This window comes from Pelophylax lessonae (assembly GCF_965119305.1).
Source record: "Pelophylax lessonae genome assembly, chromosome: 12".
NCBI classification, from domain to species: domain Eukaryota; kingdom Metazoa; phylum Chordata; class Amphibia; order Anura; family Ranidae; genus Pelophylax; species Pelophylax lessonae.
The window spans coordinates 132,291,724-132,316,510 of NC_138779.1; the positions used below are offsets into that span (position 1 = coordinate 132,291,724).

Consider the following 24,787-nt stretch of genomic DNA (forward strand, 5'->3'; position numbering starts at 1 on the left):
TGGTCACTGTGCATTGAAAGGGGGCACTCTGGTCACTGTGCATTGAAGGGGGCACGCTGGTCACTGCATTGAAGGCGGCACTCTGGTCTCTCTGCATTGAAGGGGGCACGCTGGTCTCGCTGCATTGAAGAGGGCACACTGGTCACTGTGCATTGAAAGGGGGCACGCTGGTCACTGTGCATTGAAAGGGGGCACTCTGGTCACTGTGCATTGAAAGGGGGCACTCTGGTCACTGTGCATTGAAAGGGGGCACGCTGGTCACTGTGCATTGAAAGGGGGCACGCTGGTCACTGTGCATTGAAAGGGGACACTCTGGTCACTGTGCATTGAAAGGGGACACTCTGGTCACTGTGCATTGAAAGGGGGCACTCTGGTCACTGTGCATTGAAAGGGGGCACGCTGGTCACTGTGCATTGAAAGGGGGCACGCTGGTCACTGTGCATTGAAAGGGGGCACGCTGGTCACTGTGCATTGAAAGGGGCATGCTGGTCACTGCATTGAAGGCGGCACGCTGGTCTCTCTGCATTGAAGGCGGCACTCTGGTCACTGTGCATTGAAAGGGGGCACTCTGGTCACTGTGCATTGAAGGGGGCACGCTGGTCACTGCATTGAAGGCGGCACTCTGGTCTCTCTGCATTGAAGGGGGCACGCTGGTCTCGCTGCATTGAAGGGGGCACTCTGGTCACTGTGCATTGAAGAGGGCACGCTGGTCACGCCTGCATTGAAAGTCAGAACTGGTTACTAAAATTTTTGAATCCCACCACTGACTATATTATGAAGGGGGACTCTGATATGATGGGGGGCTTGTGATGTAAAGGGGGACTCTGATGTGAAGGTGAGACTCTGACATAAAGGGGGACTCTGATGTGAATGTAGTTTCCTCCAGGGGGCAGTGTTGTAGAGGGGGGTGGGTTGATACTATGAATGAGGAAAGGCCATAGTAAGTGTGGGTGTATAGAATGTCCCCTCCCCCTTCTCTCACAGTACGCTATGAGCAGACATAATGATTATCGCTCGGTGTTGTATTATCGCACGTTGCGCCCCCGAGCTGGCTGTGCAGTTACCTGTATGACACAAGCCGAGGGAAGCAGCGAGCATGCGCATTCCGGGGCCCGTCCCCTCCTGAGCCCGGGGCCGAGCATAGATGAGATGTGAGCGCTGCATGCAGAGCGGCGGCCGTGTGAGCAGTCATGTTTCCGGCCTTCCCCTGAGCCAGGCCCGGGCTCATGTATCTCCTATAGGACTGTGTGTGGGAGACGTAGACGTGTTATGCGGCGTGCATGTTCCGGGGCCGCCCATTCTCCTCCCTCAGCCCCGCTCTGTTGCTCTCCAGCCCGCGGTGATAATAAGATCCCAGGACACAAAATGGCGCACAGCTGTCGGTGGCGCTTCCCCGCCCGGCCCGGGACTGGCCGCAGACTGGGGGCCCGGCACAGGGTGACGGCGGTGGTCAGGGAGGAGGGAATGGCTTTGGGAACAGACGGGAGTGCTGGCGCTGCGCACGGAGCCGCTGTGGCCCCTGGGGGCCCCGGAGATTGTATGGGGGTTGGACCCGGATTTGATGCGGCGCTGCAAGTGTCGGTGACCATCGGGAGCAACCTGAGACGGTTCAGGGACGTGTCCGGAGGGAGCAGCGGAGAGGTGAGAGGATGGCGGGGAGGAGGAGGGGGGCGTGTTCACCGAGGGAGGGGGGGGGCATGCTGGGATCTGTAGTCATACAACATGGGGGAGGGGGCACACCTCCCTGACCATGTGTTCATCTATGTGTGCCTCATCATACATCATATCACATGGGGGAGGGGGAGGGATGCTGAGGGGGTGCATACATGTAGTATGGGTGCAGAAGTGATGATGGTGGGGGGGAGTCATGGAATATGGGTGCAGAAGTAATGTGGGGGGGGGTACAAACATGGACTATGGGTGCAGAAGCGATGGGGCGGGGGGGGGGGTAAATGGAGTATGGGTGCAGAAGTGCTGGGGGCAGGGGGTACATGGAATATGGGTGCAGAAGTGCTTGGGGGGGTGGATATGGGTGCAGAAGTGCTGGGGGGGGGGTGGTGGATATGGGTGCAGAAGTGCTGGGGGGGGGGGTGGATATGGGTGCAGAAGTGCTTGGGGGGGTGGATATGGGTGCAGAAGTGCTGGGGGGGGGGTGGTGGATATGGGTGCAGAAGTGCTGGGGGGGGGGTGGATATGGGTGCAGAAGTGCTGGGGGGGGGGTGGATATGGGTGCAGAAGTGGAGGGGGACATGGAGTGCAGATGCAGAAGTCATGCTGAGGGGGTGTGGTACACCATAGAGTCCTGGAGTATGGGTGCAGAAGTGATGAGGGGAGGGGGCATGGAGTATGGGTGCAGAAGTGATGAGGGGAGGGGGCATGGAGTATGGGTGCAGAAGTGATGAGGGGAGGGGGCATGGAGTATGGGTGCAGAAGTGATGAGGGGAGGGGGCATGGAGTATGGGTACAGAAGTGATGAGGGGAGGGAGCATGGAGTATGGGTACAGAAGTGATGAGGGGAGGGGGCATGGAGTATGGGTGCAGAAGTGATGAGGGGAGGGGGCATGGAGTATGGGTGCAGAAGTGATGAGGGGAGGGGGCATGGAGTATGGGTGCAGAAGTGATGAGGGGAGGGGGCATGGAGTATGGGTACAGAAGTGATGAGGGGAGGGAGCATGGAGTATGGGTACAGAAGTGATGAGGGGAGGGGGCATGGAGTATGGGTGCAGAAGTGATGAGGGGAGGGGGCATGGAGTATGGGTGCAGAAGTGATGAGGGGAGGGGGCATGGAGTATGGGTACAGAAGTGATGAGGGGAGGGAGCATGGAGTATGGGTACAGAAGTGATGAGGGGAGGGGGCATGGAGTATGGGTGCAGAAGTGATGAGGGGAGGGGGCATGGAGTATGGGTGCAGAAGTGATGAGGGGAGGGGGCATGGAGTATGGGTGCAGAAGTGATGAGGGGAGGGGGCATGGAGTATGGGTGCAGAAGTGATGAGGGGAGGGGGCATGGAGTATGGGTACAGAAGTGATGAGGGGAGGGAGCATGGAGTATGGGTACAGAAGTGATGAGGGGAGGGGGCATGGAGTATGGGTGCAGAAGTGATGAGGGGAGGGGGCATGGAGTATGGGTGCAGAAGTGATGAGGGGAGGGTACATGGGGTATAGGTGCAGAAGTGATGAGGGGAGGGGGCATGGAGTATGGGTACAGAAGTGATGAGGGGAGGGGGCATGGAGTATGGGTGCAGAAGTGATGAGGGGAGGGGGCATGGAGTATGGGTGCAGAAGTGATGAGGGGAGGGGGCATGGAGTATGGGTGCAGAAGTGATGAGGGGAGGGGGCATGGAGTATGGGTGCAGAAGTGATGAGGGGAGGGGGCATGGAGTATGGGTGCAGAAGTGATGAGGGGAGGGGGCATGGAGTATGGGTGCAGAAGTGATGAGGGGAGGGGGCATGGAGTATGGGTGCAGAAGTGATGAGGGGAGGGGGCATGGAGTATGGGTGCAGAAGTGATGAGGGGAGGGGGCATGGAGTATGGGTGCAGAAGTGATGAGGGGAGGGGGCATGGAGTATGGGTGCAGAAGTGATGAGGGGAGGGGGCATGGAGTATGGGTGCAGAAGTGATGAGGGGAGGGGGCATGGAGTATGGGTACAGAAGTGATGAGGGGAGGGGGCATGGAGTATGGGTGCAGAAGTTATGAGGGGAGGGTACATGGGGTATAGGTGCAGAAATGATGGGGGGGCTACATGGAGTATGGGAGGAGTCATGCCTGGGACAGGAGATACATGGAGTATGGGTGCAGAAGTGCTGGGGACGGGGGGACATAGAGTTATGGATGCAGAAGTCATGCTGAGGGGGTGAGGTACACCATAGAGTCATGGGAGTATGGGTGCAGAATTCATGCTGGAGGGGATACATCATGGAGCATGGGTGCAGAAGTTACGCTGAGGGGGTGTGGTACACCATAGAGTATGGGTGCAGAAGTGATGAGGGGGTGGCACAGGGTATGAGTGCAGAAGTGATACTGGAGGGGTACATGGAGTACAGGTGCAGAAGTGATGGATGCTGGGGGTAAAGTGATGCCGAAGGAGGGGTACATGGGGTATGGGGGGCAGATTGGATGGGGGGTACACGAATTGTAGAGACAGAAGTGAAAGCGGGGGGCAGCATTGTGTAGAAGCCTAGTGATGGCCGGAGGGGGGGGGGGGGTGGGGTTATAGAGCATTGAGATAGAGGTGATGATAGGAGAGCCTAGAATTGGGGGGCGGAGGGGTAGTGCAGATATGTGCTCCAAATGAGTTCATGGATAAGTCTCCTGATGTTGAAGGTGGCAGGTGGACAAGAGATGGGTGAAGAGGGACACCTGGAACATTGGTATAGAAGTAATAAAAGGGATGACGGAGGGCCAAACGGGACATTGGTACAGCGATAATAGAGGGGATGATGGAGGGACATTTGGTAAAGAAGGGATGATGGAGGGACATTTGTACAGAAGTAATAGAGGGGGATGATGGATGGACATTGGGACAGAAGTAATAGAAGGGATGATGGAGGGACTTTGGAACAGAAGTAATAGAAGGGATGCTGGAGGGACATTGGTATAGAAGGGATGCTGGGGGGACATTGGTATAGAAGGGATGCTGGGGGGGACATTGGTAAAGAATAAATAGAAGGGATGCTGGAGAGGCATTGGTATAGAAGTAATCGAGGGGATGATGGAGGGACATTTTGCAATAGAAGGGATGACGGAGGGACATTGGTACAGAGCTAATAAAAGGGATGACGGGGGGATTGGTATAGCAATAATAGAGGGGGTGATGACGAGGCATTCGTACAGAAGTAATAGAAGGGATGATGGAGGGGCATTGGTACAGAAGTAAGGAAGGGATGCTGGAGGGGTATTGGTACAGAAGTAAGGAAGGGATGCTGGAGGGGTATTGGTACAGAAGTAATCCAGGGATGCTGGAGGGACATTGGTATAGAAATAATAGAAGGGATGATGGAGGGACATTGGTATAGAAGTAATAGAAGGGATGATGGAGGGACATTGGTATAGAAGTAATATAAGGGATGATGGAGGGCCAAACTGGACATTGGTACAGCAATAATAGAGGGGATGATGGAGTGACATTGGTATAGAAGTAATCGAAGGGAAGATGGAGGGACATTGGTATAGAAGTAATAGAGGGGAGGATGGAGGGACATTTGGTAAAGAATAAATAGAAGGGATGCTGGAGAGGCATTGGTATAGAAGTAATCGAAGGGATGATGGAGGGACATTTTGCAATAGAAGGGATGACGGAGGGACATTGATACAGAGGTAATAAAAGGAACGACGGGGGGATTGGTATAGCAGTAATAGAGGGGGTGATGACGAGGTATTCGTACAGAAGTAATAGAAGGGATGATGGAGGGGTATGGGTACAGAAGTAATCCAGGGATGCTGGCGGGACATTGGTATAGAAGTAATAAAAGGGATGATGGAGGGACATTGGTATAGAAGTAATAAAAGGGATGATGGAGGGACATTATTATAGAAGGGATGCTGGGGGAACATTGGTATTGAAGTAATAGAAGGGATGCTGGAGGGACATTGGTATAGAAGGGATGCTGGGGGGACATTGGTATAGAAGTAATAGAAGGGATGATGGAGGGCCAAACTGGACATTGGTACAGCAATAATAGAGGGGATGATGGAGGGACATTGGTATAGAAGTAATAGAAGGGATGCTGGAGGGACATTGGTATAGAATTAATAGAAGGGATGCTGGAGGGACATTGGTATAGAATTAATAGAAGGGATGATGGAGGGACATTGGTATAGAAGTAATCAAGGGGATGATGGAGGGACATTTTGCAATAGAAGGGATGACGGAGGGACATTGGTACAGAGGTAATAAAAGGGATGACGGGGGGGGGGGGGATAGGTATAGCAGTAATAGAGGGGGTGATGACGAGGCATTCATACAGAAGTAAGGAAGGGATGCTGGAGGGGTATTGGTACTGAAGTAAGGAAGGGATGCTGGCGGGACATTGGTATAGAAGTAATGCAAGGGATGATGGAGGGACATTGGTAAAGAAGTAATAGAGGGGATGATGGAGGGACATTGGTATAGAAGTAATAAAAGAGATGATGGGAGGGACATTGGTATTGAAGTAATAGAAGTGATGATGGTGGGACATTGGTACAGAAATAGTAGAAGGGATGATGGAGGGACATTGGTATACAAGTAATAGAAGGGATGATGGAGGTACATTGGTACAGAAGTAATAGAGGGGATGATGGGAGGGACATTGGTATAGAGGGGATGATGGGAGGGACATTGGTATAGAAGGGATGATGGAGGGACATTGGTATAGAAGGGATGATGGAGGGACATTGGTACATAAGTAATAGAGAGGATGATGGAGGGACATTGGTACAGAAGTAATTGAAGGGAAGATGGAGGGACATTGGTACAGAAGTAATAGAAGGGAAGATGGAGGGACATTGGTACAGAAGTAATAGAGGGGGGATGATGGAGGGACATTGGTACAGAAGTAATAGAAGGGATGATGGAGGGACATTGGTACAGAAGTAATATATGGGATGCTGGAGGGACATTGGTACAGAAGTAATAGAGGGGATGATGAATGGACATTGGTACAGAAATAATAGAAGGGATGATAGAGGGACATTTGTACAGAAGTAATAGAGGGTATGATGGAGGGACATTGGTATAGAAGGGATGATGGAGGGACATTGGTATAGAAGTAATAGAGGGGATGATGGATGGACATTGGTATAGAAGTAATAGAGGGGACGATGGAGGGACATTGGTATAGAAGTTAAGAAGGGATGATGGAGGGACATTGGTACAGAAGTAATAGAGGGGATGATGGAGGTACATTAATACAGAAGTAATAGAGGGGATGATGGAGGGGCATTGTTACAGAAGTAATAGAAGGGAAGATGGAGGGACATTGGTACAGAAGTAATAGAAGGGATGATGGAGGGACATTGGTACAGAAGTAATAGAAGGGAAGGTGGAGGGACATTGGTACAGAAGTAATAGAGGGGGATGATGGAGGGACATTGGTACAGGAGTAATAGAAGGGAAGGTGGAGGGACATTGGTATAGAAGTAATAGAAGGGATGATGGAGGGACATTGGTACAGAAGTAATAGAAGGGAAGATGGAGGGACATTGGTACAGAAGTAATAGAAGGGAAGATGGAGGGACATTGGTACAGAAGTAATAGAAGGGATGATGGAGGGACATTGGTACAGAAGTAATAGAGGGGGAAGATGGAAGGACATTGGCTACAGAAGTAATAGCAGGGATGATGGAGGGACATTGGTACAGAAGTAATAGAGGGGGATAATGGAGGGACATTGGTACAGAAGTAATAGAAGGGATGATGATGGGACATTGGTACAGAAGTAATAGAGGAGATGCTGGAGGGACATTGGTACAGAAGTAATAGAAGGGAAGATGGAGGGACATTGGTAAAGAAGTAATAGAAGGGAAGATGGAGGGACATTGGTAAAGAAGTAATAGAAGGGAAGATGGAGGGACATTGGTACAGAAGTAATAGAGGGGATGATGGAGGGACATTGGTACAGAAGTAATAGAAGGGATGATGGAGGGACATTGGTACAGAAGTAATGGAAGGGATGATGGAGGGACATTGGTACAGAAGTAATAGAAGGGAAGGTGGAGGGACATTGGTATAGAAGTAATAGAAGGGATGATGGAGGGACATTTGTACAGAAGTAATAGAAGGGAAGATGGAGGGACATTGGTACAGAAGTAATAGAAGGGATGATGGAGGGACATTGGTACAGAAGTAATAGAGGGGGAAGATGGAGGGACATTGGTACAGAAGTAATAGAAAGGATGATGGAGGGACATTGGTAGAGAAGTAATAGAAGGGATGCTGGAGGGACATTGGTACAGAAGTAATATAAGGGATGTTGGTACAAAAGTAATAGAGGGGGTGATGGGGGGTCATTGGTATAGAAGTAATAGAGGGGATGATGGAGGGACATTGGTACAGAAGTAATAGAGGGGGTGATGGGGGGTCATTGGTATAGAAGTAATAGAGGGGATGATGGAGGGACATTGGTAAAGAAGTAATAGAAGGGATGATGGAGGGACATTGGTACAGAAGTAATAGAGGGGATAATGGATGGACATTGGTACAGAAGTAATGGAAGGGATGATGGAGGGACAATGGTACAGAAGTAATAGAGGAGATGCTGGAGGGACATTGGTACAGAAGTAATAGAGGGGATGATGGAGGGACATTGGTACAGAAGTAATAGAAGGGATGATGGAGGGACATTGGTACAGAAGTAATAGAAGGGAAGATGGATGGACATTGGTAAAGAAGTAATAGAAGGGATGATGGAGGGACATTGGTACAGAAGGGAAGATGGATGGACATTGGTACAGAAGTAATAGAGGGGATGATGGAGGGACATTGGTACAGAAGTAATAGAGGGGATGTTGGTACAAAAGTAATAGAGGGGGTGATGGGGGGTCATTGGTATAGAAGTAATAGAGGGGATGATGGAGGGACATTGGTACAGAAGTAATAGAAGGGATGATGGAGGGACATTGGTACAGAAGTAATAGAGGGGATGATGGAGGGACATTGGTACAGAAGTAATATAAGGGATGTTGGTACAAAAGTAATAGAGGGGGTGATGGGGGGTCATTGGTATAGAAGTAATAGAGGGGATGATGGAGGGACATTGGTATAGAAGGGATGATGGAGGGACATTGGTACAGAAATAATAGAGGGGATGATGGAGGGACATTGGTACAGAAGTAATAGAAGGGATGATGGAGGGACATTGGTACAGAAGTAATAGAGGGGATGATGGAGGGACATTGGTACAGAAGTATTAGAAGGGAAGTTGGAGGGACGTTCGTACAGAAGTAATAGAAGGGAAGATGGAGAAACATTGGTACAGAAGTAATAGAGGGGATGATGGAGGTACATTGGTACAGAAGTAATAGAGGGGAAGATGGAGGGACATTGGTGCAGAAGTAATATAAGGGATGTTGGTACAAAAGTAATAGAGGGGGTGATGGGGGGACATTGGTATAGAAGTAATAGAAGGGATGATGGAGGGACACGGGGGGATTGGGCAGATGGGGGTCTTAGAAGAGAAGTGATGGAAGCAGAGCTGTTTAGGGGTACTGCAGATCTGTAGGCTCCAAGGTGAACTTTTATGGCTTGGCAAAGTTATAGATGCAGGGTGACAGCTGGGAGAATACAAATGAGTGATGCCATGTGGAGACACTGCAGGTTTCTGATTGCAGTATGGATGAAGGGAGAAGTGGAGTCCCCTCAGGTGAGGTTAATATGACATCCTGTAAGACTGAGCTTGTCACAATATGTGCTGCGTACCATAATGCTCTGGTTTGATGGCTGCGTATTGTGCTCATTGGCATGCTCCTTTATTTGTGGTGTGTTGCCTGAGATTAAATCCTCTGGGGGGTGGGGGCATTAGCTTTGCTAGGTGGCTGTAGTAATGTTTGTAATGTGGTGTATGGCGGTGTGCAGCTAGGACAGAGCTCTCCTATAAGTGAGGGGGGTGTGTCTGCATCACACTGCCATCATACATGCACTGCTATTCTTCCTTCTAATGTCACCCTTCTAGCAGTCCTGGCTTTCTGATGGAGGCAGCTGGGTCTGAAAATGTTCTGCCTATATGTGGAAGGATATATGAATTACAATCCTGTTTTTTTTTTTATCTGATTTCTTATGCTGCAATTAAATGCGTCACATGCATCGTCTTTAAGACGGTGCGTTTGCTGTCTTGTTCCAAACATGCAGCGGTTCTCTGGGGGAATGTCTTCTTTATTACTCATGTGTATACTAGAGGCTTGAGCTGTTTTTTCCTGCAATGTGCCAGGGTTTGTGCTGTGTACAACCGTACGTTTTGACCTCCCCTCCTAATGTAGGGCTATCTATAGAGTTTATACTGGTAAATTAGGTCTTTGCTATCAGTGGAGGAAATGTCATGGGGGATTTCTGTCACTCTGAAGGTGCTGGATTCTGTTTTCCTGCTTACAGAGAAGGGGTGTGTCCCTGTAACAGCGTGCTTTTTTACTCCATTGCTTACTGTAAATGACTTGTGTATTACTGCTTGTCACATCCAGTTTTATGGGTATTCTAGATCAGTTTCGTTCTGGTGCTAGTATAAATTTGTGTGTTTTATTACGACAGGGAAGTATGTTGTATGTTCTGATATGTATAGTGCAGGACGGCAAGCATAGAATGTGTGGAGTGGGCTAAACACTTCTTATTGTGCTTTGGACATAATGAGGGGGGCTTTGTTTTGGCGGCAGAAGAGCAGCTGCTGTCTGAGTGTTGAGAAAGAACTTGCCATTTCCTTTCTTGCTCTATGCCTTTGTCATGCTGGAAAATGTTGGACACGTTTGATGCCTTTTTTGTGGCATCTTTGGTTATTATTTTTGCCCTACATGTCCTTAAAATTGCTTTAAAATTAGCTCTTGAAACCATGTGTATTGTGGTGGTGATCTAGTTTTGCTACGTAAAATCCTCCGGAGTAGCATTTCTTAACCTTTTTTTAATTACAGCATACATTTTAACGTATAGGAGATCTTGAGTCAACCTAGTCTCAGTCCAAATCCAGTCCCAGTGTAAATATTCCCATTTGCTAGAACCTTGAACCTGGGAAAAAAATGTACATAAATGTTGGCATGTAAAAGTATAGTCCAGTATTGCTCATATGCTCTGTCAGTGTTTTGTTCCCCAGCCAACCACCCCCCTCCCGTCTTTTCATTGGCACCCACTGTTGTGCCCCCCCCTTACACCTTGCATTTACATCCGGTGTTGTGCCTCCCCCTCCTCCTTGCGCTGGCCCTCGGTGTCGTGCTTCTCCCCCCCCCCCCCTGCCCTGGCCCTCGGTGTCATGCCCCCCCCTTGCGATGGCCCTCGGTGTCGTGCCTTCCCCCCCCCTCCCCTTGCGCTGTCCCTCGGTGTTTAGCCTCTCCCCCCCCCCCTTGCGCTGTCCCTCTGTGTTTAGCCTCTCCCCCTTCCCCTTGCGCTGGCCCTCGGTGTCGTGCCTCTTCCCCTTGCACTGGCCCTCGGTGTCATGCCTCTCCCCCTTCCCCTTGCGCTGGCCCTCGGTGTCGTGCCTCTCCCCCTTCCCCTTGCGCTGGCCCTCGGTGTCGTGCCTCTTCCCCTTGCACTGGCCCTCGGTGTCATGCCTCTCCCCCTTCCCCTTGCGCTGGCCCTCGGTGTCGTGCCTCTCCCCCTTCCCCTTGCGCTGGCCCTCAGTTTCGTGCCTCTCACCCCCCTCCCCTTGCACTGGCCCTCAGTGTCGTGCCTCTCCCCCTTCCCCTTGCGCTGGCCCTCGGTGTCGTGCCTCTCCCCCTTCCCCTTGCGCTGGCCCTTGGTGCCGTGCCTCTCCCCCTTCCCCTTGCGCTGGCCCTCGGTGTCGTGCCTCTCCCCCTTCCCCTTGCGCTGGCCCTCGGTGTCGTGCCTCTCCCCCTTCCCCTTGCGCTGGCCCTCGGTGTCGTGCCTCTCCCCCTTCCCCTTGCGCTGGCCCTCGGTGTCGTGCCTTCCCCCTCCCTCCCCTTGCGCTGGCCCTCGGTGTCGTGCCTTCCCCCTCCCTCCCCTTGCGCTGGCCCTCGGTGTCGTGCCTTCCCCCTCCCTCCCCTTGCGCTGGCCCTCGGTGTCGTGCCTTCCCCCTCCCTCCCCTTGCGCTGGCCCTCGGTGTCGTGCCTTCCCCCTCCCTCCCCTTGCGCTGGCCCTCGGTGTCGTGCCTTCCCCCTCCCTCCCCTTGCGCTGGCCCTCGGTGTCGTGCCTTCCCCCTCCCTCCCCTTGCGCTGGCCCTCGGTGTCGTGCCTTCCCCCTCCCTCCCCTTGCGCTGGCCCTCGGTGTCGTGCCTTCCCCCTCCCTCCCCTTGCGCTGGCCCTCGGTGTCGTGCCTTCCCCCTCCCTCCCCTTGCGCTGGCCCTCGGTGTCGTGCCTTCCCCCTCCCTCCCCTTGCGCTGGCCCTCGGTGTCGTGCCTTCCCCCTCCCTCCCCTTGCGCTGGCCCTCGGTGTCGTGCCTTCCCCCTCCCTCCCCTTGCGCTGGCCCTCGGTGTCGTGCCTTCCCCCTCCCTCCCCTTGCGCTGGCCCTCGGTGTCGTGCCTTCCCCCTCCCTCCCCTTGCGCTGGCCCTCGGTGTCGTGCCTTCCCCCTCCCTCCCCTTGCGCTGGCCCTCGGTGTCGTGCCTTCCCCCTCCCTCCCCTTGCGCTGGCCCTCGGTGTCGTGCCTTCCCCCTCCCTCCCCTTGCGCTGGCCCTCGGTGTCGTGCCTTCCCCCTCCCTCCCCTTGCGCTGGCCCTCGGTGTCGTGCCTTCCCCCTCCCTCCCCTTGCGCTGGCCCTCGGTGTCGTGCCTCTCCCCCCCCCCCTTGCGCTGGCCCTCGGTGTCGTGCCTCTCCCCCTTCCCCTTGCGCTGGCCCTCGGTGTCGTGCCTCTCCCCCTTCCCCTTGCGCTGGCCCTCGGTTTCGTGCCTCTCCCCCTTCCCCTTGCGCTGGCCCTCGGTTTCGTGCCTCTCCCCCTTCCCCTTGCGCTGGCCCTCGGTTTCGTGCCTCTCCCCCTTCCCCTTGCGCTGGCCCTCGGTTTCGTGCCTCTCCCCCTTCCCCTTGCGCTGGCCCTCTGTGTCGTGCCTCTCCCCCTTCCCCTTGCGCTGGCCCTCTGTGTCGTGCCTCTCCCCCTTCCCCTTGCGCTGGCCCTCTGTGTCGTGCCTCTCCCCCTTGCGCTGGCCCTCTGTGTCGTGCCTCTCCCCCTTCCCCTTGCGCTGGCCCTCTGTGTCGTGCCTCTCCCCCTTCCCCTTGCGCTGGCCCTCGGTGTCGTGCCTCTCCCTCTTGCCCTCGGTGTCGTGCCTCTCCCCCTTCCCCTTGCGCTGGCCCTCGGTGTCGTGTCTCTCCACCCCCCCCCCCTTTGTGCTGGCCCTCGGTGTCGTGCCTCTCCACCCCCTCCCCTTGCGCTGTCTCTCGTGTCGTGCCTCTCCCCCCCCCCCTTCCCTGCACTCAGTGTTTTGCTTTCTTCATTCGCAATGTCACTTGGTGTTGCGCTCCATCCCCAAATGAAACTTGGTGTTGTACTAGCACTAGTGTACTCCTGCTCCTTTGCAGTGACACTGGGTGTGGTGCTCTCCTACCCCCCCCCTTGTAGTGGCACTGGGTGTGGTGCTCTCCTACCCCCCCCTTGTAGTGGCACTGGGTGTGGTGCTCTCCTACCCCCCCTTGTAGTGGCACTGGGTGTGGTGCTCTCCTACCCCCCCTTGTAGTGGCACTGGGTGTGGTGCTCTCCCCACCCCCCCCCTTGTAGTGGCACTGGGTGTGGTGCTCTCCCCACCCCCCCCTTGTAGTGGCACTGGGTGTGGTGCTCTCCCCACCCCCCCCTTGTAGTGGCACTGGGTGTGGTGCTCTCCCCACCCCCCCCTGTAGTGGCACTGGGTGTGGTGCTCTCCCCACCCCCCCCCTTGCAGTTGCACTGGATGTTCTACTCTTCCCCCCCCCCTTGCAGTGGCACTCTGTGTTTTGTGTGGGGAGCGTGGCTCTTGCAGTGGCACTGGGTATGTGGTGCTCTCCCGCGCCCCCTCCTTGCAGTGGCACTGGGTATGTGGTGCTCTCCCGCGCCCCCTCCTTGCAGTGGCACTGGGTATGTGGTGCTCTCCCGCGCCCCCTCCTTGCAGTGGCACTGGGTATGTGGTGCTCTCCCGCGCCCCCTCCTTGCAGTGGCACTGGGTATGTGGTGCTCTCCCGCGCCCCCTCCTTGCAGTGGCACTGGGTATGTGGTGCTCTCCCGCGCCCCCTCCTTGCAGTGGCACTGGGTATGTGGTGCTCTCCCGCGCCCCCTCCTTGCAGTGGCGCTGGGTGTGGTGCTCTCCCGCCCCCCCTTGCAGTGGCGCTGGATGTGGTGCTCTCCCGCCCCCTCCCCCCCTTGCAGTGGCGCTGGGTGTGGTGCTCTCCCGCGCCCCCCCTTGCAGTGGCGCTGGGTGTGGTGCTCTCCCAGGCCCCCCCTTGCAGTGTCGCTGGGTGTGGTGCTCTCCCGCCCCCTCCCCCCCTTGCAGTGGCGCTGGGTGTGGTGCTCTCCCGCGCCCCCCCTTGCAGTGGCGCTGGGTGTGGTGCTCTCCGCCCCCCCCCTGCAGTGGCGCTGGGTGTGGTGCTCTCCCGCGCCCCCCTTGCCGTGGCGCTGGGTGTGGTGCTCTCCCGCCCCCCCATTTGTAGTGGCACTCTGTGTTTTGTGTGGAGGGGGTGGCCCTTGCATTGGCACTTGGTGTTTTTTGCCCCAATGTTTGCAGTGTCATGCACCCCCACCTTGCATTGGCACCCAGTTTTGTGCTTTACCCCCCTTTGCAGTTGCACTAGGTGTCATGCCACCTTCAGTGCCTTGTGTACCACCTTGCTGCTCGTTGGTAGTCAGTGTCTGTGACTCCCCACCTATTTCGCCACTTATTGTTTTTGATCTAGTAATGGGGGGGGGGGGGTATTCATTAAAGGCATTCATGTAGCAGATTTACTTTACGTGGCATATACTTTTCATACTGTGCAGAATTGATATATGTCCCTGCCCTTAGGCCCCCACAAAATCTATACCAGACCCCTATCTGATCATGCAGGCCAGGAAGGTGGGGATAGGGGAGGAGCGAGCGTGCCCCCCCCTTTTGGACCATACCAGACAACATACTCTCAACATGGGGGCGGGGTGCTTTGAGGCATAGTGACAAGGACCTCTACCCGATAATCCTGGCCAGTGGTTGTCTGCGGGCAGGGGGCTTATCGAAATCTGGAAGCCCCTTTAATAAGGGGGCTCCCAGATTCCGGCATCCCCATGTGAATGAGTTTTTTTTATTTTTTTTTTATTTATTTTTTTTGTCGCACCCCCCCCAAAAAAAAACCCAGCGTAAATAAAAACAAGAGACAAGTCCTTCATTAAGGCCCCTTTCACACTTATGCGGCGCGATTTTGACGCGATTTTGAAAGCAATGGCAAGGCTATATGCCTCAAAACGCATTAAAATCGTGGCAAAGTAGTGCAGGAACTACTTTGAAGTTGGTGCGACTTCAAAACGCACTGATATGAATGGGGCTCATTGAAAATAATGGAAAACTGACTTGTCATGCGATTTTTGCGGTCCAAAATCGCGGGACAAGTCGCACTAGTGTGAAAGGGGCCTAAAAGTGAATTCTGTCCCCCGTCGTAGCATTAACGTGCCTTCTTCCTCCGGTCTTTTCCTCCGCTTGCTGTGTACTTCGCCGCTGGCCCCCGCAGTGGTCATCGCTGTCGTCTGCCAGTTCTTATATAGCCATGTGGCGTGGCCATTCAGTGACGCCATCCGGAGACCCCGCTCCCTTGTGATGCCACCACCCCAACCCCCCATTATGCCCCAGGCAGTGACGTCAGAAGGGGTGGAATCTCTGGATGACGTCACACCCCATGACTATACAAGAACCGGCAGAGCATGGATCTGTCACAACTGTGGGTGCTAGCATCAGAAGACAGCTGAGGAAGAAGACCTCAGCGGAGGGAGAAGAACTGGACAAAGCCATCCTCAAACTTACGGCCTTCCAGCTGTTGCTGAACTACACATCCTTTGAGGCATTGTAAAACTCTTGACATTCACAGACATGACTAGGCATGATGGGAATTGTAGTTCCTGAACAACTGGAGGGCCATAGTTTGAAGACCCCAGCATTAGAGCTACGATGGGGGACATTCTTCATTTTTAATAAAGGACTTTGTAAAAAAAAAAACACTGTACTGTATTTATTAGGGATGCACCGAAATTTCGGCCACCGAAATTATCGGCAGAAAATGAGCCTATCCCATTTTGGCCGATAATGGGTTAACATTGCCGAAATTAATATGGCCACCGTGAGGAAGGAGGAGGGTGCAGTGCAGGGCAGGTTTTAAAAGTCCTGCCTCTGGCTGGCCGCCCGCCTCTCGATGACGTCCCTACTACTACGATCTGTGCATGAATGAAGGGACATACCAGGCGGGAGGGCGGGGCGAGCGGCCGCTAATAGATAGAACTATGTGATCCTTCCCTGTCAGCGGGACTGTGTGTGAATGAGAACTGACCTGACACCGGGCGGGGGGAGCGGCCGCTAATTGCTGTAACTATGTGAGCCTTCACTTCCCTGTCAGGCATGTATCTCCGCTGACAGGGAAGTGAAGCGCTCACATAGTTCTAGTTAGCGGCCGCTCCCCGCTTGGGGAAAAAGTAATTTTCGGTTTTCGGCCAAGGGCATCCTGCATTTTCGGTTTCGGCCCAGAATTTTCATTTTGGTGCATCCCTAGTATTTATTTTTGGCACTTTTTTGGGTGAATGAGTAGGGGTATGTACCCTGTACTCATCCACATTGGGAGGGCCTTTTTAAAGGGGGCTTTCAGATTCCAAGAAGTCCCTGCTCACAGACCCCCCACAAGCACCGCCCAGGGTTTTCAGGAAGAGGCCCTTGTCGTCATCAATATGGCGGCGAAGTGATTTGCCAAAGCAGGGTATGCTTTCTGAGCTGCTGCGAATGTAAGTGGAAAGCGGGTACCTGTCAAAATTGGATGCCTGCTCCTCAAAAGTGTCAATTGTTTAGGAGGAGCGGGGAGCAAGCCCTTAAAGCGGAACTTCCACTTATGGGTGCAGTTCCGCTTTAAGGTGATTGTGCAGTCTCTTGTTTAACCTACCCGCTTTTCTCTTGTCCCCTTCTGGTGCTTGCTCTTCCAAGTCCCCCAATTGTCTCCATAGCAAGCCACTTCTTATGGGGGCACTCGTGCATACTATGTCCCGAGCCCACCTCTGTGTCCATAAGCTTGTCTCTGCCCCTGCTCCCTCATTATTGGATGTGATTGACAGCAGTAGGAGCTAATGACTCTAGCTGCAGTCTCTAAGACATTGAGGAGGGAAAGAGCCTTTGCTCTCGTGCATATCACGGGATCGTGATCAAGCTCAGGTAAGTATTTGGGGGGCTGGGGGAGGAGCTGCAGGCAGGTGTTTTTTTTACCTTAAAGTAAAAAAAAAAAACTTTGTGCTTTTAAAACCACTTAAACTGTATATATAAGTGATGTATCTGATGTCTATAGAAGTGATCACGGTTTCTATTTGAAAATGCTCTGTGAAAGTGTTTGGCATATATGTTATTCTTGAAGCCTTGTGATGCATCACTTTTCTGTTCACGGTGTTTGTGTGTCCGACAATATATCAGCATCATCAGTTCTGTACCATTGGGTTGAAGTTGACTTTGGAAATAGTAACGTGATCCTTCTGGCTATACATTGTGGCAAAAGTGCGTAAATCACAAGATTGGCTGGGACTGAAATCTTTGGCAGGTGAACTGTGAGCAGTCATAAATGCAATTTTATATTTCAACTCTCTATCTAGCTTTGTGTCTGAAGTTTCATTGCTCCTCCTGAGATGAACTGTACATCATGATGGCTTTGATATGGATTTAGTATAACTCATGGGAATGTTGGATCCTGTAAAGTGGAGTATACACTGTGAGCAGCCATAACATTATTACCACCAACCATAAGATGACCACACAGCTAATATTGGGTAGGTCTTGGACTCCACTGGATCTATGAGGGCTAGTTCACACCACATGCATTCCAGTGCTTGTTTCTGTATCCAAAGCGCGTAGAAAGTAGGTTACATGGTGTTCTATGGCATAGTTCACACTAGTGCTTGCAGTTCTACTTCATTCCAGTTCCAGAAAAATAAGCTGCATTTCTCTTTCGTTCATTGACAGGCACATAACTTAATCTTCTTGACCGTAGGGTATACTGCCCCCTACAGGAGTAGGACACTTGACAGAGAAAAAAGCTTGAGCACTCCTATGGGGCAGTCCCTGGGAGTATACTCTTCACTTCCTGCTATAGGTTTTCAGTTTTTTTTTTCTGCCTAGTCAGGAGTAAGGACCTAGTTTCTTGCTGGGATCTCTGGCAATGGTTTCTTTTTAAATGGAATTTCTCTTACGTCCTCCGACAGTCGCCGCCTCTTCATATTCGTCACATATGGGGTATTAGACTTTGCTCCGAAGGAGTAGCTAGGCAACAGAATATGTTAACAATAAAGCTTTTAACATATCCCACCCTCAAGGGGTGGTCCCCTCAGTCAATACCCTCCTACTTCCTGCAACCATATCTCAGTTTTAATGTCTAGCTTGTCAGGAGTGGCTGGCTCTCTCTGTGCTGGGACTTTCTGTCCCAGACTCTTTCTTCTTTTTAATATTTTGTTTGAGTTTTTCTCTCTACCTTTACTTTACTGTTATTTTTGTCAGCATTAGTTAGTTCTTCGGACGAAGAGGATCATGCAGACTGGGTCTCGGGCTGATCCCCCTGATCGCAGGTCGTGGGTCAGTGGCTTCCCAGTCTGCCTTCGAGCGTTCAGCCAGGTAACGCTCCTGGCACAGTGAACGACCCATCCCTGTTCGGTGCAGGGATGATTGGTGAGGTGGCTACCTCACTGGACGCTGTGCGGTTTCTTAACCCCCATTTTGTGCGTCTTGAATGCGACTCTCCCTGCCGCATGTGCAGCGGCTTGTTCGCCTGTGCGGGTTCCCCACGCCATGTGAGGTAAGTGTATTTATGTGGGGACCTGTCTGTCTGGGGGGGTGTCAGTCTGGGACTGTGTAACCTGCCTTTAATCACACTGCTTGTCTCCCTATCTCTCGGCTGCATGCTGTGGGCTGCAAGGGGGGGGGGGGGGGAGATGTGTGACACTGTCTGTGTCAGGCTGATCAGTGTGTGAAGCTGTGTGCTGTGGGGCATGTTTTTTGGCATGTTTGGGCACTGTACAGCGATCGCTGCGGCGATCTGACATGTATTCTGATACTGGAATGTAATGTGTGTTTTTTACTGCACTGTGGAGCGGCGGTTTCGGCGCCAAACGGCGCCATTTTGCCTACACTCGCTCCGGCCGCATGTTTTACATGCATGGCGGCCATTTTCTTGTAGCCTCCATAGGCTTACATAGAGCGCCCTGGCAGCATCACTTCCTCTTTCCTGGAACACCGATCGAGGCAGCAGCAGCGGCGAGGGTCTCCTCAGGTTTTACCCTTCTGTTCTTGCTATCCATTGCCTGTGTTCAGTTTGCATATTCCCTGTGGGGGTCTTATTGTGCTGAGTGTGGTGCGGTGGGCTGCGCTTGCCGCGCTTGCTTAAAAGGGGCAGTTAACCCTTTGTTGTCTGGCATTACAGGGGCAATGGACTCTCAGGAGGGAAAATTTCCTACAGCCTTGGTGGAAAGCCAGGGGACCGCTGTCTCCCCTCCAGGGGGGGATTTGGCCACTATTGTGGCTGGCCTTGCTGCTCAGGTGCAGATGCTGGTGGCTGCTCAATCTACTAAAAGGCCCAGAGTTGCTCTTTCCTCTGATTCTGAGGGTGAGGGTGATAGGGCTGTTATGGCAGGGGCCTCCTTATCGGGGTCCCGCTCCTCTCTTGATCTAATAGGGTCTGAGGTGGAGGCTGATGTTGAGGGGGTTGATAATTCTCCCCCTGGCTCGCCTGAAGAGCTTGCAATCATGGATGAGTTGATTGCTTCCATAAAGCAAACGCTGCGTTTGCAGGATGAGGTGTGTCCCCCCGCCGCCTTGGCGGCTTATGGGACGCAGAGAAAACGCAGGACGCCGCAGGTTTTTCCCTGCAATGATGATTTTCAGCGCGCTGTTAAGGAACAATGGCGCAATCTACGCAAACCTTTTGCTGTACCAAGTAGATTCAAGCTGCGTTATCCTTTTTCACCTTCCACTGATGAAAGGTGGTGTGTGCCACCCCCAGTGGATCACGCAATTGCGGTTTTAAACAAAGCCACTGCGATTCCTGCAGAGGATTCCCCGGTGTTCCGTGACGCCACGGATAGGAGACTGGAGTCTCTTACCCGTCATACTTATTCTGTTACGGGTTCTATGCTTAAGGCTCTGTTTGCTTCTCTCATGGCGGCCCAGGCGATCGCAAGTTGGACGCAGATGCTTAGGCGCGTCCTAGTGGCCGATTCGGCCTCACCGGCGACCCTGGATATGGTGGATCAAATCCACCAGGGTGTCATGTATCTGTGTGATGCGGACCTGGACCTGGTTCCGTTGGCTGCACGTGTGCACAGTGTGGCGGTGTTGTCTCGCCGCCTGATTTGGTTAAAATGTTGGTCGGTGGACCAGTCTTCACGTAAGACCTTAGCCAATCTACCTTATGATGGGTCTCGCCTTTTTGGGGAGTCCCTGGATGTGTTGATTAAGGGGATCACCGGGGGTAAGAGCACTCTCTTGCCCCATTTCCCCAAAGCTAAGGGGGCTTCTGGGAAGAAGCATGCTAATTTTCGGCCCCCTCAGGGGTCTTTTCGTGCCTTTCGGCCGCACTACAAGGGCAAGCCGTTCAAAGGTCAAGGCTCTCAGAAGAAGCCCTGGTCTGGTAAACAGAAGTCCGGCCAATCCGGATCTGCAGCCCATAACAGTGCGGCCTGAAGGGGCGCCCTCACCCAGTTTTGGGGTGGGGGGACGCTTGCTCGGTTTTCTTCAGCCCTGGTTGGCCCGTGTGCGGGACAGATGGGTTCAGGAAATCGTTCGATCTGGTTACAAGATCGAGTTTCTCTCTCGGCCGGAGAGCAGATTTTTTCCCTCAAATCTTCAACTGTCTCCAGAGCGTTTGCGGGACCTGCACCTGGCGGTGCGGGACCTGAGGGCTCAGGGAGTGGTGGTTCCGGTGCCTCATCGGGACAGATTTCGGGGGTTTTATTCCAATCTGTTCACCGTGCCCAGGAAGGAGGGCAAGGTTCGTCCAATTCTGGACTTGAAGGCTCTGAACCGCTCTGTGCGGGTTCGCAAGTTCCGCATGGAATCCCTGCGGTCGGTGGTGGCTGCCCTGGTTCCGGGGGAATTCATGGCCTCCATCGATTTGAAGGATGCGTACCTTCACATCCCCATTTTCGAAGGTCACCAGAGGTACCTTCGATTCGCCATTGCGGAGGATCACTACCAGTTCGTGGCGTTACCTTTTGGTCTCGCCTCGGCTCCGCGGGTCTTCACCAAGGTGCTTGCACCGGTTCTGGCATTGTTGAGGGCCCAGGGCATTTCTGTCCTGGGGTATCTAGACGACATCCTGGTTCGGTCTGCGACCAGCCAGGGTCTGGAGGAGGACCTGTCTGTCACGATGCAAACTCTACAGGAGTTTGGTTGGACGATAAATTTTCCAAAGTCGACGCTGAGTCCGTCGGTTCGTCTTCCCTACCTGGGAATGATTCTGGACTCGGTACAAGCGAAGGTCTTCCTGCCGGAAGACAAACTCAGAACTCTTCAGGAGGAAGTCAGGTCCCTCAGGGACGTTCCGCACTCGTCTTTAAGGACGTGCATGAGATGTCTGGGATTGATGGTCTCGGCCTTCGAGGCGATTCCCTTCGCCCAGTTCCACACGCGGGGTCTCCAAGCGGAGATCCTGTCCAAGTGGGATGGGCGACCTCAATCTCTGGATCTTCAGATCTCGTTGAGTCATCGCACCAGAAGAAACCTTCTGTGGTGGCTCCAGTCCCCGATGGTGTCCGGGGGCAAGTCGTTTCGTCCTATCTCGTAGACGGTGATCACCACGGATGCCAGCCTGTCGGGCTGGGGTGGTGTTCTGGGCGTTCTGTCTGCCCAGGGAACTTGGTCGGAGGGAGAGTCTTCCCTTCCGATCAACATTCTGGAATTACGTGCGATAAATCTCTGTCTTCATCGCTGGACGGACCGGCTGCAGGGCTGCCCGTTTCGGGTGCAGACGGACAATGCCACTGCGGTGGCCTACATCACCCACCAAGGGGGCACCAGGAGTGCCCGGGCGGCTCGAGAAGTGGCCGACATTCTGTCTTGGGCCGAGACTCATGTCCCGGCGATAACGGCAGTTCACATTCCGGGGGTGGAGAACTGGCAGGCGGACTATCTGAGTCGCCAGACCCTGGATCAGGGGGAATGGTCTCTTCACCCGGCTGTCTTCCAGATGTTGTGCGCGAAGTGGGGTCTTCCAGATGTGGACCTGTTCGCGTCTCGTCTCAACAACAAGGTGAGAAGGTTCGTGGCAAGGGCGCGCGACCCTCGGGCAGACGCGTCAGACGCGTTAGTGGCCCCGTGGCATCAGTACAGGCTGATGTACGCGTTCCCATCGATTCAGTTGCTGTCCAGGTTCCTTCGCAGGTTACACTCGGAACGCAGCACGGTGATTCTTGTGGCACCGGACTGGCCTCGCCGGTCCTGGTACGCAGACCTCGTGAATCTGGCGGTCGACGCCCCTTGGCGTCTACCTCTTCGAGACGATCTACTGTCTCAGGGACCGATTTACCATCCTGCTTTACAGTCGCTGGCTTTGACGGCCTGGCTGTTGAGACAGAGGTCCTGAAGGAGAAGGGTCTCTCTCCAGAGGTCGTTCATACTTTGATCAACGCTAGGAAGTCTTCCTCGGGGAAGGTTTATTACCGTACTTGGAAGGCCTATTTTGCCTGGTGTGAGTCCAGGGGGTTTTCACCCCGCACGTACTCGGTTTCCCGTGTGCTGTCTTTTCTTCAGACGGGTGTTGATCAGCGTTTGGCGCTGGCTACGATAAAGGGTCAGGTGTCTGCGCTGGCCGTTCTGTTTCAACGTCCCGTGACTTCCAACTCCTTGGTTGGCACTTTTATTCAGGGTGTGCGGCATCTGGTTCCTCCTAGGAGGGATCCTTTGCCCCCTTGGGACTTGAATCTCGTTCTATCTGTGTTACAACGTGCTCCTTTTGAACAGATCAGGGAGATCTCGTTGTCTATGTTGTCCAAAAAGGTCACCTTTTTGGTGGCGATCACTTCGGCTCGCAGAGTGTCGGAGCTGGCGGCTTTGTCCTGCAAGTCTCCGTACCTGGTTATTCATTTGGATAAGGTGGTCTTGCGACCTAATCCTTCTTTTCTTTCGAAACGAGTTTCGGAATTCCATCTTAATGAGGATATTGTCTTGCCTTCGCTGTGCGCGAAGCCTAAACATCCGAAGGAGGTGAGATTGCATTCTCTGGATGTTGTTCGGGCGATAAGGGTTTACCTTAAATCGACTGAGTCTTTTCGTAAGACTGACTCCTTGTTTGTTCTTCCAGAGGGTCCTCGGAAGGGCATGGCGGCTTCGGCCTCTACCATCGCCAAATGGATCAGGCAGACCATTGAACAGGCCTATGCTTTGCAGGGTAAGGCTCCTCCTGTCCCTGTGAAGGCGCACTCTACTAGATCTTTGAGTACGTCTTGGGCCTGTCGTCATGGGGCTTCTGTAGCCCAGGTGTGTAAGGCGGCGACCTGGTCGACCGTGCACACTTTCACAAAATTCTACAAAGTAGATGTTCAGGCATCGGCGGATGCTTCCTTTGGCCGCAAGGTTCTTAGTGCGGCTGTTCCATAGGGTCCCTTGTTGGGGACTCCTGGCTGTTGGGATAGTTTTTTGTATCCCCTGGTTTTTTGTCTTCTCCTGGGTTGTTGCTCCTGTTGAGCACTTGTTTTTTGCTGTTGCCCAGCTGGTTTCCTTCCTTTGGTAAGGTTCCTTTCTTTGATGCGGAGACTGCGTTGCCTTTTCGGCGCGGATGCGTTTCCCACCCCTCATGTTTGCACTGCTTTGGGACGTCCCCATATGTGACGAATATGAAGAGGCGGCGACTGTCGGAGGACGTAAGAGAAAACGGAATTTTTGTAAAATCTTACCTGTAAAATTCCTTTCTCTGAGTCCTCCGACAGTCGCCGCCCCCGCCCCTCTTTTGGGGTTTGGTTGTATACTCTACTGCTATTCCACTAAAACTGAGATATGGTTGCAGGAAGTAGGAGGGTATTGACTGAGGGGACCACCCCTTGAGGGTGGGATATGTTAAAAGCTTTATTGTTAACATATTCTGTTGCCTAGCTACTCCTTCGGAGCAAAGTCTAATACCCCATATGTGACGAATATGAAGAGGCGGCGACTGTCGGAGGACTCAGAGAAAGGAATTTTACAGGTAAGATTTTACAAAAATTCCGTTTTTTTCCTCCATTATTTTGTTCCTGTGAGAATCTACAATCAAGTGCCCGACTGGGCGACACACTGGATAATCTAGATCCTTAGGGTCCCCCAAGTCCGGGCAGCGAGCGCGTGCAGACCGCAGCTACTGACGCGCTAGTGGCTTCTTGGAGTCAGTATCATCTGATTTACGCCTTTCCTCCTCTTCAGCTTCTGCCAAGACTCTTGTGCAGGATCGAGGCAGGATCGATTCCGGTCATCCTAGTGGCTCCAGACTGGCCTCGCTAGTCTTGGTACACCGATCTTGTATGGCTGGTTGCCGATGGGACCATTTTCAGATGGATCAGACAGACTGTGGTTCAGGCTTATTCTATTAAGGTTACTTGGGCGCTTAGTGCCTCCTGGGCCTTCCGTCACCAGGCGTCAGTGATGCAGGTTTGCAAGGCAGCCACTTGGTTGTCTGTACACATATTCACAAAGTGGATGTGTTGGCATCTGCAGATGCTTCCTTTGGCTGCAAATTTTAGCAGGCTGCTGTTTAGAGGACTTGTCCTCTTTGAAGGTGTGTTTTTCAGGTGAGCTCCAGTTGTTGACATTTGAGCTCCAAGTTACCTGGTTGGCTAGGTTTAGCCTTGGGGAAGTTGTTTTGGTCTGCTGTTCCCACCCCTCATGTTTGACACTGCTTTGGGATTTCCCTACGGTCAAGAAGATGAAGTGCCGTGTCCGTCAATGCAGGGCTCGACAATCCCCGGGCGCCAGGTCGCATTTGCGACTAGAATTAGTGACCTGGCGCCTGGGGTGCCCTGCAGGAGGTGTCCTGTCCCTT

The 24,787-nt window shown here is 53.2% G+C and overlaps 1 protein-coding gene across 1 annotated transcript in view; it reads left to right on the top strand.

Annotated features, from left to right (window-relative positions):
* The first annotated feature begins 1,130 nt into the window (after positions 1-1,130).
* KMT2A (lysine methyltransferase 2A) overlaps positions 1,131-24,787 on the top strand; it is a 342,071-nt gene continuing 318,414 nt past the window's right edge. The window contains exon 1 of the mRNA XM_082273407.1: positions 1,131-1,641. Within this exon, the coding sequence (XP_082129533.1) occupies positions 1,270-1,641 (372 nt within the window). The 5' untranslated portion in view covers positions 1,131-1,269. The remainder of the gene's footprint in view (positions 1,642-24,787) is intronic.